Source organism: Stegodyphus dumicola, chromosome 3 (assembly GCF_044657685.1).
Source record: "Stegodyphus dumicola isolate Sdum_Otavi_A_Nest chromosome 3, ASM4465768v1".
Taxonomy (NCBI): domain Eukaryota; kingdom Metazoa; phylum Arthropoda; class Arachnida; order Araneae; family Eresidae; genus Stegodyphus; species Stegodyphus dumicola.
The window spans coordinates 166,228,088-166,249,198 of NC_140770.1; the positions used below are offsets into that span (position 1 = coordinate 166,228,088).

General features: G+C 35.7%; 1 protein-coding gene across 2 annotated transcripts in view; it reads right to left on the reverse strand.

Moving 5' to 3' along the window:
- Positions 1 to 14,640: 14,640 nt before the first annotated feature.
- The window catches only part of LOC118199580 (katanin p80 WD40 repeat-containing subunit B1-like), a 331,155-nt gene continuing 324,684 nt past the window's right edge, over positions 14,641 to 21,111 (reverse strand). For both annotated transcript variants that reach the window (XM_085813586.1, XM_085813587.1), the window contains one exon: positions 14,641 to 14,844. In XM_085813586.1, coding sequence (XP_085669712.1) covers positions 14,709 to 14,844 — 136 coding nt within the window. In that variant the 3' untranslated portion in view covers positions 14,641 to 14,708. The remainder of the gene's footprint in view (positions 14,845 to 21,111) is intronic.

The following is a 21,111-nucleotide window of genomic DNA, read 5'->3' on the forward strand; positions in this document are numbered from 1 at the left end:
GTAAAAGAGCCTATGCCACATGTGCATTTTTAAGAGCTCAAACCATCGAAGGTGTAAAGGTTCAGTTAGTAAGCGCGAGAAGTCGAATAGCCCCTATTAAGGAACTTACGATTCCACGGCTTGAACTTCTTTCCTGTTTGATAGGTGCCAGGCTTGCCAAAACAATTCTATCAGATTTGAAACTTAAGAATTGTAGAACACTGTTCTGGAGTGATTCTTCTACAGCTTTGGGGTGGATAAGAAGGGATCAAGCATGGGGTACGTTTGTTCATAATCGAGTACAAGAAATAAGATCGCTTACCAGAATATCTGACTGGAGGCATGTACCTGGAAGTTTAAATCCAGCGGATCTCCCATCGAGAGGATGTACTATTGAGCAATTACAGAAATCGGCATGGTGGAAAGTCCCATCGTGGCTTTACTTACCAGAAGACGAGTGGCCCCATGTAGAAGAAAAGCCTGATGAGGAACTTATAAACAAAGAAAAAAGGAAAACGATTCTGACTCTTCTAGATCATGGAGACAGTTTGGACCGGTACTACAAATACTTCTCTTCATATAGAAAAACCGTGAGAATGATCGCTTGGATTTTCAGGTTTTATCACAATTTAAAGAACAAAGATAAAAACCTCACTCCTGATGTCTCAGTTGATGAATTGGAGAATGCTGAAAAGGCTCTTTGTAGATTGGTACAGAAAGAATCATTTACAGGCATAAACGATCTCGCTATTCGTGCGCTGAGACCAATCCTAGACCAAAATGGAATTTTAAGAGCCAAAACGAACGTCCTACAGCGTCAAGATAATGAAAATTTCCGATATCCTATCATTTTACCTTCAAAACATATACTTGTTGAGAGACTAATTTACGAGAAACATCTAGAACTCCAGCATGCTGGTGTCAGCACTTTAATCTTGTATACATGTACCATTTATAGAGCCATTCACCTCGAACTAGTTACTTCTCTATCTACTGAAACTTTCATCCAATCTTTACGTAGATTCATTGCCAGAAGAGGTAGACCTTATGTGATATATTCCGACAACGGAACTAATTTTGTAGGGACTAACAATGTTCTTAAGAAAGTTAATTGGAACGCCATATGTTCAGCTGCTTCTATCCAAAGGATACGATGGAAGTTCAACCCTCCGACCGCCGCCTGGTGGGGAGGTTGGTGGGAGAGGCTTGTGCGAATGGTGAAAGAAAATTTAAGAAGAGTGTTAGGTCGAACGTCCTTAAATTATGAAGAATTATATACTGTACTATGTGACTGTGAACAAGTGATTAATTCGCGACCTATCACATACGTATCAGAGGATAATCAAGATCCATCACAACTGACCCCTATGATGTTCCTGCAAGAATTGCCGTCATCAGGCGTTCCTGATATGGACTACGTAGATTCCAAAAAACTAAACCGCCGAGCAAAATACCGACAGAGAATAAGACATGATCTACGAAACAGATTTCGTAATGAATATCTTGGTCAGTCAAGACAACAGGCAATAAAGAAGGGAAAATTTCAAAAGTTGCAAGTAGGCGATGTCGTTCTATTGGAAGACAGCCAGAGACGACGCGTATATTGGCCTTTAGCCAAGATAGTCGAGCTTTTTCCCAGTAAAGACGGAATAGTTAGCCTAGCGAGGGTCAAGACAAGAAATGGTATTCTGCTTCGTCCAGTGCCCCGGCTTTTCCCGTTGGAGATCTCTACTTCCGAATCCGTTGGCCCTCCGTTCCCCGACAGAGCACCTCGAGATAGACCATGCAACTGGTCAGGCTGATCAGGCTGCTAGTATTCCAGAACCTGCTTCAAGTCCTCGAGTGATGACCAGAGCTGGACGAGTTGTTCGGCCTCCTCATCGACTGGACCTGTGTATATTGAGTTCCTCCACATCGTCGAATCTCAATGGTGGGAGGTGATGTTACATCTAAACTCCGGACTTTCAGCGCCACCACATCTAAACTCAACTATCAGCACTCTTACATCTAAACTCCAGAATAATTCTACGTGAGAACGTAGTTAGAACTCTGAATCTGAACTCGAATGACTGTTAGATGGAGAGCGCGTAATTTCTATGTAATCTAATAATTGTATATAAAATGTATAAATGCATCTAAATATAATATCTTTATTCATACAGAAGTGTCAGTCTTTATGAAAAAGCTTGGAATTATTTAGATATTTCATCGAATAAGAATTTGGAATGGAACAAGCTCGGCTCCCGGGTGAAAGAAAAGGTAAGAGATCTTTTTTTACCTTTTAGAATTCTATTGAGAGATACAACAAGGTTATTCAGAATACGATGTCTCTAGGTGCCGTTGTTTATTCACAATGCGAGAAATGTGCATACATTCATGCAGATTCTTCACTATGCAATTTCAATGCAGGGCTGTAATATTTCGTGGCAACAATTTGAAAAGCGAAACGCCTTTTTATAGTGGACGACGCAAAATGCCAAAAGGAAATTAGTAGCCTTTTTGGGTTAATTGTCCCTTTGGGCTAAAAAGCAGTACTTTGTTTTGGAGAACGTTTAAGTCATTGTCCAATTTCACTGTACATTTCTTTATTTAGTACTATTTATATCACTGTATTTGAATTCCCTTTGGTCGATGCAGTCCAGCGAAGTTTCAAAATAATTCATTGCCGTTTTGGAACTAATGCACATACAGTATTTTCTTTGCTTATATTTTCCATAGCACTCTCTGCCTCTTCTGCTTTTGTGACATTTGACAGGCCGGCTCAGTCGAATCGTCACCGAATCATTCCTCGATGTTTTTTTCCTGTAGGATCATAAGGTTACACGGATGCAGGATCATGAAAAATGTCCAATACCCTCGCCAGGGATTCGAACTGCGGACCTCCTGAATTCGCGTCGAGTGTGCTTTCAGTTGTTTGTAACTGATTGCGAGTTTGTTTATAACTGAAGAAATCCGCAATGCCGTTGCCGGGATTCGAACTTCGGACCTCTCGATTAAAGGGTCGAGCATGCTTTCCGTTGCACCACGAAGGCATGCGAAAGGGAGTTAGAAAATACCTTTTATCCCGATTGAAATTTTCGAAGAATTTGACGTTTTTATTTTTATGGACAACAACTTCTGTTATTACCCAAGTTCTTTTGGAATTCTTAGCAATTAGATAAAGCTTCGGTTTCCATATTAAGAAAAATCTTTGTCCACTACTGGACTAGTGCTGTCCATGACTAGACTGGTTTTATTTTTGATCAAGCTTTTTCTGCCCCGCATATAGTACTTGTAGCATGTTCTTTGTACAATTTTTGGTTCTAAAATTTTAAATTTGTTTTTAAAAGGATAAGAAGAGAATACAAACGAAAATACATACGAAACAAAAATTTCCCAGTTGTGAACCGAAGCGATTCTTTGGACTATGCACATGCAGAACGAACTATCACAGATATGCGTAGAAACTAGACCTGAAGATTCAGTTCAACAGTTTTTAAGGGAGTGTTCGGGTTTGTGTGTGTTCGTTTTTTACTCATCCTTTTGGATAGCGTTAGGTGTGCACGCGTGAGTGTGTTACGAATTTTGAATTGAGAAGCGTTGGATTTGCCATGCACAGATAATCCGCGAATCGGATAATCTTAGCCGGATAATCGAGAGTACACTGCATATAGCTTTTTTTAGCATTTGTAATCGATAGATTTCGATCAGTACTAAGCTTTTTTTTACAAATTTCCGAAAATTACTTTTAAATTCGTTACTACAGTTCTGATGATTTTCAGTCTTAGGAATTAAATAAATCTTAAAATTCCGGTCACAGTCTAGATATACTCTGTTGAATTCTGAAACAAGATTTTGGAAATCTTCACACACACACACACACACACACACACACAAAAAAAAAAAAAAAAAACTAAAACTGAAGTTTTGTATCAAATTCTAATGATTTTTAATATCTAATTTGAGTATCCGCTTCAACAACAAAAATAAAATTAAAAAAAAAAAAAAAAAAAAAAAAAAAAAAAAACTTCTTAATCCAATTAAATTATTTTGACTTCTAACAACAGGAATTTTAAGCAACTTATATTAAAAGAACGTATATAAAACTGTTTTTGTGTTCACATCTACTTCTTATTATCTCCAAAGCAGCGTCATAATTTTTTTCCGTTCACTCGAATTCTTCTATACAATTAAATGATGTGCCTCCAAGGATTTATAGATTACTCTGAACCTTCTTTATTTTTAGTAGATGACAGATCTACATAAACCAGTCCATATATTTTAGCCATGTTTAGTTTTTGAAGACCCTCATTTTTCAAAGAAATCTTCCAGATTTTATTAGGGTATAAAAGGAACTGTTTGAAAAGAAATTTCTATGTTATATTTTTGGCTGTATTCTAATCTCCTTATTCTATATTAGTTTTAAATTTTTACCTTGAAATCTTGCCTAAAATCAAACGGCGAACCCTAGGTGTGCACAGACCGGGCTCGCCGATAATCTAGAACAACTAAGAGTCTGTATTCTTTGTTTCTCCGCATCTCATCGGTCAGTTCATTGACAACAATGCTCGTTTCAGCACTCTTTTCGAAGCTCTATTCAATCAGTGTGCCACTTTGGGCACACCGACAGAATTAAAACGATAAGTTCTATCTTCACAAAATTTTACTTGTGTACTCCTCTAGGCCTAATTAGACTGCCTACCCCCTTTTTTTTAATCAAAACTCCGACTTTAAAAGGTAGCGTGCCGAAAAGAGTTAACAATTGATTTATCTGTTTTAGTAAGATTACTGTTACTATGAATATTGCTTACAAACTTTTAATTTGTTATTTTTTGTTTCCAGAGGATAATTTTTTTCGAGTATTCCTTAGACCCAGTAATTTTATCTTTTATACCAGTTGTCTCAAACTGGTTTCTCGTGCCGCATGCAGACCGCAAAACATTTTTATGCTGTGCGCGAATACATTTCAGTTATATATATGTGGCAAATACCATGTTGCGAAGATTTCAAGATTTTAATTGCCGTATATTCCGGCTTATAACCCGCACTTTTGATACGAAAAATAAGATCAAAATTTACGGGTGTGCGTTAAACGCCGGACATAAAAATGGTAAAAAGTAAGTTTAAAAGTAAGGAAAAGATGAGAATAAAAAATTACATTTTAATATGCACCTAAATGCTGTTTATTTAAAACAAATGACATATCATACGATCTTAAAAACTTTCATTACCGGATAATATTGTTACGAAATGTACAGGCGCGGTAAGATGGCTTCCTCGCAAAGCAGTTTTAGGTTGCCATAAAATGGCAATGGAAGGCAAGGTTGCCATATTTGGCGAAAAACCCCCTTTGGCGACAAAATTGGCGATATGCCATGGACGGATGGAGAACCTTCTGGAGCGAATTCTTACCGGTTTAGCCCACAATGTTCTCGAACACAAACCGAAAGCTATATAAACCCTGCTGGTCCGCAGTCAGTTAGTGTGTGTCTCTCATCGAGTGTGTGCCATGACCAGAGGGCAATGTGCCTTGTCTAGAGTGCGAGATAGTCAGTATCGAGTAGGTGTCTCGTCTAGCGAGTCAATACCTGCGGAGTCGATCGCGTTTATAGCCGGGCAGCGAGTGCTGAGTGGGTCGTCGAGTTCACCGAAGGAGTCTGTTAGTGTATCGCGGTTAGTGCAAATATAACGTTGATTTTTGTTGTTTGACTTCTAAATTGATCGTTGAGTTTGTTAATCAAAAATTAATCGAAGTTTTATAAAAAATATGAAATAGATAATAAAACAAATTCAAAATTTGGGCTTCCAGATGCCCATATTCGAGTGGAGGACTACCCGTTATTCAAAATTTGATGCCTCTAAGTACCGTTGTTTTATCACAGTGCGAGAAACATACATGCATTCATGCAAATTCTTCATTATTTAAGTTCTTTAAATATAATTTAGGGTTCTAATAATTGGTAGCAACAATTTGAAAAGTGATTCAGACTTTTATAGTGAACCAACGCAAAATGCCAAAACGAAATTAATAGCCCTTCTGGGCAAATTGCCCTTTCGGGCTAAAAAAAAAAAAAAAAAGATTTGAAAGCGAGTAACAGTGTACAGAATAAATCATTTTGATCTCCAGCGCGGGAGACTGTCTATCGAAAATTCTGACGATAGGTTGTTTTTAAATATTTTGTGATTTTGCTTATTGGGTTGAATTTTATGTGGCATAAATACGAATAAGAAAATGATATGTATTTAATAAAATTAACCCACGAAACGTTAAAAATAGGGAGAAAAAAAAGTTTTGCAAGCCATCTTACAAAGAAAACTGAACGTTGATATGATAAACTGAAAAAAAAAAAAAAAAAAAAAAAAACTGAAAAAATAGAAAAATATATGCGTGCATTTAATACTGCAGCATTGATCCTTAAACATATGCTGCTTTGTAGCTTTCAAAACTTTTGTAATTTTTCTGTTAAACTGTGTATGGCGTAAGTGCGAAGAAAATGATGCTTAATAATAAAGTTAAAAAGACAAAAAGAAATGGGTTAGCAGGTGCAAAGGTAAGAGAAGACTGGAGAACTGCAGTCTCAGTAAGAGCGTAAAAAACGTTAACATGTCCTTTCGGGAGATCGTTAAAATCTAAATCTCTTTAGAATGTTTTCTTTTCTTTACACCATTATTATTAACATATGTTTAAACAAATATTTAGGAAGCGAAATTCATAAAATTTAGTTAAAAATAATCTTTATTTTGTTGGTAAAAATGTTTAATTTTGCTAAAAGAAGACTTTTATCCCATCGGCTGTTTTCATATCCAGAAGTAAGCCCGCATGCAGTTTGAGTTTGAGGCTCACTGTTCTAGACACTTAACATCACGAAGAGTTTTGATTTTATCATTTAATCTTTTAAAATGAATTTCCTTATTTGATATTAGCGTTTGAAACTGAAGATTCCTTCTTTCCCCCTCTTTTTCGCATGCATTCGTGGTGTAATGGTAGCACACTCAGCGCGTATTCGAGATGCATAGGTTCGAGTTCTGGCGAAGGCATTTCAAAAATACTTAATGACTCTACAGTGGCGACCCAACTAAAGTGGTGGACGATTATTCGTTACCACCAGGATTTGACGACTAGATCCTCTAATCCCCAGGCGTTCTTCTAAAGGAGGTACATCATGTATTTTCTCCCTCCTTTCCGCATACTATTGGTGCAACGGTGTTTTTTAGTTGTTGGGCATTTAACTTGGCGCATATTCTACAGGTCGAGGTTGGAATCCCAGCCAGGACATAGCTCACTTTTCAGGTTTCCAACATAAAAAAATCTAATGGCTCTACACAGTGTTTACTTAATTACCTTACTTTTTTGAGTACGTCGATAATATTCAGAAAACTTTATAAATATATTTTAAATTCTAGGAATAACAGTAATTAGCTTGAATTCAAGAATTTGAATTTCCAGAAGTGTTTTAGAACTAATCTGTCATTGATGGAAAGATCATACATTCAAAAGCATTTTACCGTTCTGTTTCTGGCTTTTCTTTCGAATTTTCTCTGAAAATGTTTGTTTCGCAAATTTTTGTTTTGAAAATTTTTGTTCTCTGAAATTTTGTTCTCTGAAATTTTGTTTCTGAAAATTTGTGTTTTGTTTTCTCTGAAAATCTTTGTTCTGGATTGGTGTTTGAGCCTGGCCATTCTGCTGCTCTAAGCCAAAATTTATTTGTCGTAGAACTGCTATCAGATTCTTTACTGATACTCTTTACTTCAATGCTAAAATCGTCAACAATTAGTATAATTTCATTTTAAGTAAATTAAACGAATACTGTGTTGCGAATGCAATCAGTCCATTCGCTAGCATGTAGTTGAAAATAAATGAATTCTTAGAATGTTTCGTCGGAGAATTAAATCAAGCACACGAACTTCATAGATTGTTTCGAATGATTAATTATTGCTTTTAGAAGATGTAAAGTCGAGTTTGGAAGTAATGAGACTTTTGTTCTGAATTAAGTTTCGAAGAGCTCAATGACTGTTCTCCTAACTAAACTGACGAAATAAAAGAATGTGAAAAACTCAGAGCATTGTATAATGAGACTGTAAAGGCGGAATATTTACAGTCTTAGTAGGACAAAATTTGAAAAGATTTGGAGAAGAGAAATTAGATTTCTTACTGGGTCTTACTAACATAAATTAAAAGCAATTTAAATGCAAACACAGCATGAACTTTCATTAAGCGCTAATGCGTTCCCTGAATGTAGTTGAGTAACTAATGAAAAATATAAATACAATGTTTACAATTCAAATAAACCAACTGTGTGGTTGAGCATTTAACTTGAGGCTTCCCAAACTTGAGGTTTTCCTGTAATGTTACGTGATTTCCAAAGTACAGTAAAATCTTTCATAACCGGCATCCAGTTATAAAGCATTTTTTCCCTCCCTTCTGAATGCCTTCGTGGTGTAACGGTAGCACACTTGGCGCGGATTCGAGAGGTCCAGGTTCGAGTCGTGGCGAGGGCATTGCTGATGTTTCATGTCTCCTGCTTCAAATTATCCTAATGTCTCTACACAGTTACCCGGAAATATTAAAGCAACGGCACTTTAGAAAGTCTAGATTTAAATCCGAAATTTAGGCCTAATGGGTTAACATTTCGAATATTTTTTTATTCCGAATAAAGTTGAAAACATCTTTGTTATGTTTCTGTCCCCAACGCATCAAGTCGCATTCAACTAGTGAATCACGAATTCATCTAGAATATAAGGATCATAAATGGCGATCATTTCATGCATCCAGATAGAAGAATCGGTAGTTCCACGATAGTAGAGTCCACGATTTTCAGAAACAATTCACCTTGATGGAAGCCCAATTTACTTTGTCTTTTACCTAGAAAAATATGAAGAACTTTATTTGTGTCGTTGTTGGTATAAATTGTGGCTTGTAATCATGTTCGTAGATGACGAACAGAAAGGCAAAGATTCTCTTGGCTTTAAAATGTGTCTGTCGCTGGTCGTCTTATTTACTACCATATTCGAAGAAGATTGGTATTAATGAAGAGGAGAAGCAGGCTTGAATAGTTATAGACAATTTTATTCCCTTCGTACTCTTTCAAGATAATAATGAAATAATCGGACACGCCTGGGAAAGGAGGAGGATTATTAATAAGAGAGGGATCAAAATGAAGACGACGCGCAGAGTAAGGAAGCTACGTGGAATAAGGCTGACAAAAAATTGAAGACAAGATTTCCCGAGAAATGTTTGTCTTTGTACATGATGTTTTGAAGCTTCGTTACAGACATAGCGAGTTTTTAAAACTATGGTGACAGTCTTATAAAGTCTTATAAGAAAGCAGATATTAGAAGTTAATACGACATCACATTAAGAAATTTGGCACTTTCATGTGATAACAAATATTGCAGTTTTAAAACATTTTATTTTGTTTTCCTGTTGATGTAATGTTAAGAGTTTTAATTTTAAATAATCTGTATATGATTTTCAGTATTATTTATGCAATTTTGCTTGATTTATTAAAAACACTACCGAAGAACTTCTCACGTTGCTATTTTTCCAGATAGCATGAGTAAAACCTAAGCAAGTTTTTTTCCCCCAAATGGCAGACTGTGAAGAGTTACAGTTTTGTAACAGGTCCATTAATCTATTTTAAGGCCAGACGTAGTGGTCTCTTTATTATGGAGGCACCTAATATGTGGTCCAACATTGCCTCCTATGAAGGGACGGACAGTTACAACCTTCTCCGGGATTCGAACTCAGGCCCTTCGGTATCGCAGTCAACAACTATACCGTCTGGGCGGCTAACCTGAGCAAGTAAGTTTTAGAAGTATATATTATCCGGAAAAAATCTTTTATCCGGAATCCGATTCGGAATCCTGCAGGCTGAAATGCATTCTACTGCAACAGTAGATTAGGTTTAACTCATACAATACTTCTGAATTTCTAAACTGTCGCTTGTTAATGTGATTGATCTCATACCAATTAATTCAGGGAAATTAGACAGACAGAAATATTTTGATTCGTTATTAAGGAAACAAATGTCGTAAATATCCCAGAACGTTCATTTGATACACAGATAAGATAATATAAAAAATCAGTTATGTGTACAGCAATTTCCAGGAGAACTTAAACGCATTTATATAGAGGGTGTTTGGAGATTTTTAGAACGATCACGATAAAGAATTTAATACATCTAATTTAGAATAAAATTGTTGAATTTATACCCTTTGCGAAAGGAAGCTTTGAGTTTTAAATTTGGTTCAGGTTGGCTGGTAAATTTGTGTTTGTCTATTTTAATTTAAAAACTCGCAAATAATGAAGTAGCATAAACTTAAAAAGTTTAAATTCTGTATCTGTTTGTTTAATTAACTATTATGGTGACAATAATTCAAGCACAGAACAAAGGTACCGCCTTATTTTTGTAATAATAGACATCGCTAAGTTATTTTGAACCCACAACTGGTATTACAAATTTAATTAAGAATAAATGCGTTTACAGTGATTCCAATTATCTTGCTTTACATATATGTAGAATGTATAGAGTTATGAAAGAGAAGACGTATCCGAAATCATTGATTTGTGATTTACATGACAGGCAAGAACTCAAAATGTTTTCTTCGCTGGAAACATTAGAGATTGGATTTTTATCTTTTCAGACTTGACTGCCGGAACTGTGGAAATGATAGAACTAGGTGGCACAAGTGAGGATTTCGAACTTGTGAAATGCGATAAATATTGTACAGATATACACTGGTGTGCAAAAATTAAGGACGAAGTCGAAAAATTAGCATATCAGCTGAACGAAGAGGCAGAGCGGACAGAAAGACCAATCAGGAGATTAAGTAAGGTGATGTACGGTAGCACATGCGCAGATATGCAGGTAGACGTTATGGGGGAGTGTCTGAGTAGTATAAAGCATGTTGTCGGTGTAAGATCAGTATTTCTGGCAAAGAGATTGCACGCCGTATAGCAGTTAAATCACACCGAGTTGCTGCCTCAGCGAGAAATGGCGAATAATCAATCTGTTAGACGACATCTGGATGCTTTTACCCGAGGTCGAATCACTGGGAAGTTGGAGGAAGGCCGCAGTGTGACAAGTGTGGCTGCAGAGTTCGGAATTGCTCACAGCATCGTTTCACGACTTTGGAGACAATTTCAAACTACAGGAATAGCTATCCGGGGGTTTAGTAGTGGTCGTCCACGAGGAACCACACCCGCAGATGACCGGTATATTGCCTTACAGGCCAGAAGAAACAGGCGGCAGACAGCGGGAGAAATCGCTAGACACACGACACAGGCGACTGGACGACCGATATCGCGTTTTACCGTGGCCAGAAGACTGCACCGTGGTGGTCTGTTTGCACAACGCCCTGTACGGTGTGTACCTCTAACGCCTGCCCTTCGGAGAAGGCGTTCTCTGTGGTGCCGGGAACACCGGAATTGGAGAGACAATGAATGGGGACGAGTACACTTTACAGATGAGAGCAGATTCAGTCTGAGTAGCGATTCTCATCGCATACTCATCTGGAGAGAGCGGGGAAGCCGCAATCATCCCTCGAACATCATTGAAAGGGACAGGTATGGAGGTGGCGGTGTTCTCGTTTGGGGAGGCATCATGCTTGGTAGTCGTACAGACCTTCACATCTTCGACGCAGGTTCAGTCAACGGGACCCGTTATTGTAACGAGATTCTTCTTCCATATGTGCGTCTTTTTAGAGGCGCTATGGGTCCGCAGTTCCTTTTCATGGACGACAATGCACCATGTCATCGCACAGTAGCTGCCGAACAGCTCTTAGAGAGTGAGGATATTGAATGTATGGATTGGCCGGCACGATCTCCGGATCTTAGTCCCATCGAGCATGTATGGGATTTTCTAGGCAGACGTTTGGCAGCTCGTACCTTACCACCAGTAACGATTCCGGAGCTTCGATTGGCGCTGCAAGACGAATGGGCAGCAATGCCTCAACAACTCATTGACACCCTCATTCTCAGCATGGGCAGACGCTGTGAAACCTGCCTAGCAGTCAGGGCAGATCATATCCCCTATTAAAGACCGGATGTTTCTTGCTGGACACCCATCACAGAGATGTTTCGGCCTTCAGTCGCATTGCGCTCCATGCTACTTTTTCAATAAAGCTTCTTTTTATCCCTCTGATTTCTCTTTTAGTAAGTGCTGCTTACATTACTTATGTCCTTACGTATTGGGGATCTTACGGTTTTAAATGTGTTGATTTGGAAAGCTTTTGTACAAAGTTATATTGAAAAAACCGTCTCGTCCTTAATTTTTGCACACCAGTGTAGCTTGAGTAGCAAATTGCTCTCATACATAAGTGTACAAAAATTTCTTGAGCTCCTTACAGCAATTAAATCACGATGCAATAAACACGTTCACAATAAACACATTAATTTCAAATGCATACGTGCTCTCTTTCATCACATTTTCTCCTGCCACCCTGTATGTTGATATTACAATGTGGTAAACTGTTATTTAAGAAAAACTATGATAAATACGGTCACATAAAACAATTATTAACAGCTTAGTTTGCATATTATTTGTTTCAAGAAAGACCTAAGAATTTACTGTCAGTTGACTTTAAGATATAAAGTCAGTCTGCTTTAAGATATAAAGGCCATTAGACATCTCGGACAAAGAAACACAAATAAACAATTCGGGATTCCGTTACGTATCTTCCACTAGTTAAAGGAACTTGCTAACTATCACTCACTAGGGGATGCCACAATTCCTTACCAATGCCAGTGGGTCAATGGCACTGGTAAGGAATTACGTATAGTTACTTTACCAATGTGTCAGCGGAGTATGTCAAGATAAATCCACAGCACCTATTTTCCCTTTTTTTTTTAAACCCCAAGGGAATGTAGTTGAGTTTTATCATAAATTGTGTTTAGGAATTTTAAAAAGAATTTCATAAGTGTATGTTATAAAATGTTTCGGACGGATGAAAATGTGGACAAAAGCGTTCTTTTATATTTATTTATTTTAACATCAAGTTTGAAGTCTTTTTGTTTATTTTAGCAAATACCATTACCCATGAAAAGTAAATTATTCTTCGACTTTCAGCGGTCTCCTGGAATATTAGATACTATTTTTAACATCGCTTATCAAAGGGAAATTTGTTGGAATATGAGAATCGCCTTCCCACACAAGAATTTTGGTGTGATTTGTTTGAAATGAAGTTTATGTCGTATTTAAAATTCAGAGTAGAATATTTTCACTCCGGATCTACTACTTCTTTTTTCAGCAAAAATGTAACTTACAATTAATGTAGAAAAGTTATTAGTTTAAAAAGATTATTATTATTTTAATTTTAAATCAACATGTAGAGCCATTAGGTTATGTTGAAGGAAGATACATGGAAAATGAGCAATGCCCTCGCCGGGACTCGAACCGGGACCTCTCGTATACGCTCCGAGTGTGCTACGGTTACACCACAAAGGCATGTTGGAAGGAGGGAGGAAAAAGCCTTATATATTTCCCCTTTTAAAGGGTGACTGGGGATTAGGAGACCTAATCGCCAAATTCTGGCGGTGACGAATTATTGTCCATCCCTTCTTAGTTCGGGCGCCACTTTTAGAAATATTAGGTTATTTTGAAGCAGGAGACATGAACATTGTGCACTGGCCTTGCCGGGACTCGAACCCTGAATCTCTCGAATACACGTCGAGTGTGCTTCCAATTACACCACGAAGGTATGTGGAAAGGTGGGGAAAAGAACATTATAGAATTTAATAATTTCACCATGTTTCAAAATTCTAATCTTTTGTTTAGACCAGATTTTCTTAAACTGTGGGTCGCGACCCCCATTAGCAGTTTTGATATTTCTTTAACATATTATAATAATTTTACAATTACCAAATATTTTTACACACTGTATCTGAAAACAGATAAAGACAAGACAATACACAGACAGAAAAAACGAAAACGTTTCGACGCATTCTTTTTATAATATAAACGTTCGTTTTACTTGCTTTGCAAGTGACGCTGCCATTTCGTCATTTTCGCACTGTTCTGTGTCTTAAAATTAAAAATTAAAGTTAATGACCTAAAGTGCTATCTTATATTTCAGTACAAGTGAAAAAATTGACAGTTTCACTCATGCGTGTGTCGGATTTGCGCAATGCTTATGGGATCCCACAAATTTTCGTAGATATTATGAGGTCCTGGGTTCGCGAAAAAATCTTAGTGATAAAAAGGGATCGCAACTGACTGAAGTTTAAGAAATCCTGATTGAGACCAATCGTTAGAAAGAAACAACCTTCAGGTTCTTTTAAGGAATAACATCTCTGATGAGAATAAATGTAAACGTTTTCTCCTGATTTAGCTGTCAATACAGTTAATTAGTAATTTAACCCTTTGAGTGGCAGGGACTTTGGGATCTGCTCATGAAGATCTGTATTTAAACAGCATGTAATAGAGATAAATTGACCTAATTACTTATTTTAGTCTCTGTTTGCATTAAGTTCCGTTCATTAAGATGATATTTACATCATTAAAGAAAGTAAGAAAGCGAAATATTTAAAATTGTAAGCTAATATGTACAAAGTAACAAAAAAATCTCACGACCAATGAAAACGGTCATGTCTCTCATATGGTTAAATTTAATTGTACTAGCCAAAATAATTTATAACCCGTATGTTTTTGTATGTTTATAAAAAAATGCACTCCTTAACAGTGATAATTTTCTATAAAATTTTATTTATTACAGACAAATTAGCTAAGCATTTCAACTGTTGTTCTCCTTTACTACCTTTCGAGAGCTTGAAGCATTTCATAGAGCTCTGTGAAAAGTTTGCCTAGCTGTCCATCTGTTGATTGCCTTTGAAGTACGAGAGAACGTAATGCCATCAAATGGTTGAAACATGCTCTGCATTTCTTGTACCTAATCAAAGAAAAAAAAAGTATCTGATGTATTGAAAGAATTTCATTTAAAATATATTCTTCAGCAATATTATTTTATGAATAAAGAATTTTTCCAGTCAGAAATTAAATCGAATGCGTTGTACTTATCTTTATTGAAACGATTTAAACAGAATAACACAAAGTAATGGTAAGTACACTAATATAGTTAGCACGAGTTTTAGCGCAATAAAATGCGAATAAACATATAAACTATCACTTGAAGCTCCACAGGAATAAGTTAATTAAACTGATTAAATAGAAAAACAAAATGCAACATTGTATGTTTATTCATGATTAGTTTAGGTATTCACAAAATACTAAGCGATTTAATGAAATTCTATAAACGTTATTTTTATGTTAATTCCTCATTGTAACTTCAATTTCTTCAGTTGATCATCACCAGGATGTTAAGTGGCTAGAATATTTGCAGTTTAAAGAGAAATGTGTTTATTTCTCGAGACGTCAATTTGGAATGTGTGGTGAATTGCTAAGTGAATTTTGAATTTGTTACAAACCAGAAGTAAAATTAGCTAAGAGTTGAGGTTATTGGATGTGCAAAAAATGATTTCGCCGGTTTCTAATAAATGTTGTTAATAGTACATTTCGCATGCAACTGACTCAGGAAAAAATTTCCATTTCAAAATTTTGAACCTTTAAAAATATGTGGCAACAGCTTAAAATTGCAAGCAATTATTATATATATCATTTGATGTACATTTTGAAACTTCAACGAATTTGTTGTTTTTGTTGCTATCGTGTCCAAATTACATGGTAGAATGGTTGCCAGAGGGTACTCCACAGAGAGGATGGACTTCCATCTTCCACCACAGTTTTGAGCGAGGACACCCCGGGGCTCCCACTCCTCTCCCCTTCCACCAAACCACACAAAAAGCCCTTCCGCACGCCGCATACTTAGAGTGCCCCATGTCGCGCAGACACTATACATTTACAACCATCCATGTCTTCTCTGGGATTAGAAACCTGGGCCTTCGTTATCGTAGTAGGCTCCCCTAACCACTACACCGTCTGGGCGACCAAAATATTTCTTTTTCTTCCTTTATAAACCGCAGGTAACTGAAACCGCAGATACTGAATCCTCGTATAATGAGGTGCTACTGCGTTATTTATCTATTCAGAAATGTATTCGAAAGGAAAAATAAAATAAAATACTAAATTGCATAAACACCTAGTTTCCATCTGAACATGCATTTAGAATTTACTCAAAATAACACTTTCACTTGCAAAATGTAGCAATCACGTCATATAACAATTAAAAAATAAATAAAATTTAATATCCAGTCTAGCAATATTCATTGCATATTTGTAATTTCATACTAAATTTAGTTTGAAGAAGTTTGATGTGGAAGATACGCTAATTCTGAAGTTAGTACACTTTATTCTGTTCGTTATCGCATGTCGTACTTAAGTAAAACTCATAAATCAGAATTATATTTAGTTTACTCATTTAGAATTTACTCAAAATAACACTTTCACTTGCAAAATGTAGCAATCACGTCATATAACAATTAAAAAATAAATAAAATTTAATATCCAGTCTAGCAATATTCAATGCATATTTCTAATTTCATACCAAATCTAGTTTGAAGAAGTTTGATGTGGAAAATAACATAAGCCTTATAGAGTCATTAGGTCATTTTTGAAGTAGGAAGCATGAGCAATGCCCTCGCCGGTACTCGAACGTGGACGTCTCGAGTGTGCTACCGTAACACCACGAAGGCATGCAGAAAGGAGAGAGAAAATATATATTCCCCCTTTTAAAGGGAGACTGGAGATTAGGGAGCCCGTTCGTCAAATCCTGGTGGTAAAGAATCATCATCCATCACCTTTTAGTTCGGGTGCCACTATAGAGTCATGATGATTTTTGAAGCAGGAGATGTGAAAAATGTGCAATGCTCTCCCCGGGACTCGAGTCTGGAATTTTCGAATACGAGCCGAGTGTGCTACCGTTACACCACGAAGGCATGCAGAAAGAAGGTAGAAAATGTCATAGAGTCTTATTTACCGCATATTTTAAATTAAAAAGGATTGAAATGTTTATACTAAGGAAGATACGCTTATTCTGAAGTTAGTACACTTTATTCTGTTCGTTATCGCATGTCGTACTTAAGTAAAACTCATAAATCAGAATTATATTTAGTTTGTGCTCACGAGAATCTCAGGAGAAAGTATGTACCACATGTTTATATATATTCAGTTCTATTATTTCTTTCTGAAGCAAATCACAAAATAGAGTTATGTGATAATACGATTTGTTATCGATATAATAAAACAAACTCGAATATACAAAATTTTCTCGAGAAAAATCCAGTAAATCAAATAAGATCCGTGTGTTCCATCTCCAGCAGAGGCTTAGAAATGTTCCTGCAAAGTACGTTTGCATATCGAACGATGCTGGTCTCATACATTTAGTTAAGTATTAGGGTAACAAAATCAAAATATGCAGTATTTGTTTTTGAAACGTTAGTTTCGATAGAGTACAAATTTATTAAAATGAAATCTGGAATTAAGCTTCATTTCGAATGCAAGCCAAAATACATTTCATCTTCTATTAACATATAGTTTTATACTGTACATATTTTAAAATACTTCTGTTAATATAGGCTCTATAAATTCTAATAAAACGAAATCAATATATATATTTATAGATACAAATGAAAACGTGGATACAAATGAATATTTATGGATACAAATAAAAATATAATTTTATAATAAAGAACTCCAAGGCTATGCATTGGTTTTCGGTTATATGTATAGTTGCGTGTGTACGGGTTCGTAACAGATTCAATGCACAAAAGTCCGGTTATAGATTAATAAAGTGTATTTTTATCAATAGGAATATTTTTTTTAATATTCCATAATAATTCAATAGGAATAGGAGTTTTGGAATTTTCCACAGAAGTACTCGTACAAGTAACACATAATACAATCAGTAGTTCAAACTTCTAAGAACGTTAAACACAACGCAATGCAAAGCGCATCTGAAGAGAAAGCTAACCCGGAGATCTCAGTCTCCGAACTTACGTTGAACGTGCAACCACAGCAATAACTAGTACAGAGAGCAGTTCCTAGCTTCTAGTTGACGTGTTACGGCTCGGTTGGGATGATGCCCCTTGGGCTCATGACAATGAATTTTCCTGAAGTAAATCTTCAAAGAGAGCCATTGATTGTACAAATGAAAACCCTTGAAATGCAGGTTTAAGCAACTAAGAGCAGGTGTTCTTTCCGGCCTTATATAGATTTTACCTGGCCTCCGAGCTATTTCTAGTACCTTCTGCTTTTCGAAATTACTGGAAGGCAATATGAAGGTTGTGTTACGGCTACAGCTAATACAGGTTGTGTTACGGTTACAGTTAATTACATTTATTCAATTACAATACCTAACATGGCGATACAGGAACCGGACCAAAATGTCGCCAAATGGTGAAGTTTGGCGACTTTGACAATTTATCGCAAAATCTGGCAGCACAATAAGCCGCCAAACCCGTTTCCAGGTTGGCGATATCTTGCCAAATTACCGAGATACCCATTTACTCAATGTTAAATGGACTTGCTCCTATATCCTAACTATTCTGGCATAGGCTATCTCATTAATTTTTTATATTAAGCTAACCCGAGATATCAATACTCCGAACTCACGCTGAATTAAAAACTCGCAACAACTACTACTGAGAACAAATGCTCTCTCCGGCCTCAAATAGTCTTCCCCCGGCCGCCGAGATATTTCTAGTACATTCTGTTTTTCGAAAGTACTGGAAGGCAATATGAGAGTCGTGTTACGGTTTCAGCTAATATAGTGGTCAATTACAGTTATTCAATTACAGTACCTAATACGGTTATACAGACGTAAATGTCTCCAAACATGGGGACTTTTGACAATTTCTTGCCAAATATAGCGACAAAATAAGTCGCCAAAACCGCTGCCAGCTTGGCGAGAAATCGCCAAATTTCCGAGATACTCATTTACTCAATGTTAAATGTATTCTTAATTTTCGGGCACAGCTTATCTCTCTAGATAAGTTATGCCCGAATACAACGATAGATATCTCGTATTTATACCTTATTCTTATTTTTATTTTTCTTATATTATTCTTATTTTTCTGGTATAGCTTATCTCTCTAGATTTTTCACGTTATATTACCAAGAAAATACAGCAATTTCACATATACTTGCACTAAAATCATCTACTATTTACAAAATTCGTAACGGTATTTTGAATTTCCTTAGTCAGTTACACGAGCCAAAAAGTAAGTGCAAAACGTATGTTTATAAAATGGGAATTCGAGTCTAACTTTGAAACTTGGGGGGGGGGGGGGAGAAGAGTTGTTTGCTTTAAATTCTGCCTTTATTGCCAATAAACCGTGGGAAAATTTTTAAAAATTTTAAATTTTAAACCATGGGAATTAAATTTTCTAACACATTTTTAAACAAGGTGACATTATATCTCATAAATTGTAATCGCAATATTGCAGGCATTATATCTCATGTAAAGTAATCGCAATACTTGTTGCGGTAGAAACCATAAGACAACATTGTAAATGCACACATAAGAGTCATCGAGTATGACTAGTGGGATTTCTGTGCAGCATGTAATATGTGAAATGTATTGGAAATGTTTTTATTTACTTGAATCGTTTGAAAATATTACATGCATATACTAACATACATATTACATACATGTAATACGTGTTACCATGTTATATAACATATTACATACATGTACTATGTGTTGAAAATATTACATATACGATGAGAGGTGGGAAAAAAATAAAAGAGTGCCGGACGACTCAATGATTCAGGATGGAAGAAAGATGCTTTGAGGGTAAGGAGAATAATTTCAGTGTCCACACATACGGAACTAGAGATAGATAGATACAACTTAAAAAATTGCAATGGTAAAGCTATGCCTGAGTTACATGGATATGCTTATTACAATATGTAATACACTGAGTGCGATTACGAATATTTAACAAAGTTATTGATACAAAAAGATAACATGATGCATTAACGAAAGCAAAATACACAGTTATTGAAGGTTTTAGTTGTCCAAAATGTAGGTTAAAATTAGAGAAAAGCACTAGAAATTTCTTTCCCTGTTTAGCATCCTTTTCCTCAGAACTACGCTCTCCAAATTAGAGTACGAGGAGCAGTTATTGTAATGCGAAAGTACATTCTTCGTTGAAAGCTCAAGTTTTAAATCGTAAATAGTGTTCTGTTTCCATATCGGCATTAGTTGTCCAAAATGGTGAACACAATAAGGCTTTTTATATGGTCTTTTATAAATTTTAATAAATATGTTATGACACTAAATTTTTATAAAATTTTATTAACGAGATTAATAACTTATACGTTAACTTATACAGCACAAATGAATATAATTTTATTTTTAGACTTTATTAAATTAAAATAAAATTGCTAGTTATTAATTGTTATTATCTTTCTAGAGTAATTGATCGTTTTGGCATTCTGCGCCGAAAACTGCAAACTTTTTTTTTAAAAAAAGGCTGTATCACTTTCAAATCGTTGCCGCCATATAAAAATTCGCCTTATATTATATTTAAAGAAATTAAGTAATAAGGAATCTGCATAAATGTATATATATATATATATATATATATGTACATTTATGAAGATTATATGTAATCATTACACATATATATATATATATATATATTTCTCGCATCGTGATAAAACAGCGGTACCTAGAGCCATCCAGATTTGAATAACGTAATCTTCCACAGAATTTGGGCATGTGAAAGCCCTAATTTGAATTTGAAATTTGTTTTATTATCAATTTCAGATTTTGTAACACATCAACGAATTTTTGATTAAAAAACTAAACAATTTCAAAGTGAGAAATGGCAACACTGTACGGGAAAAAAAACATAAAACATAAAGGTAACACAGAAAACGTTAAAAAAACGCCCCTTTGAACGTAATTTAAAATCTGAAAACTCTCAGATTTTTTTTTATTATTTTTTCATTTAATTACTCTGAAATTAACCTTGCTACCAGAATACAAATGTACATGATAGCACTTAAATTTATTTATTTATTTAAAATACAATGCTATGATTTAATTCAAAATGCTAGCCTTGACTTATCGACAACAAATGCCATCGTGATTCTTATGTGTCTTATATTATGATTCATTAGGTTGAAGCGTTGTGATACGCTATGCGAAATTTCACGTAATTGACATGCTTTATTCTTTAACGTTTTTAAGCGG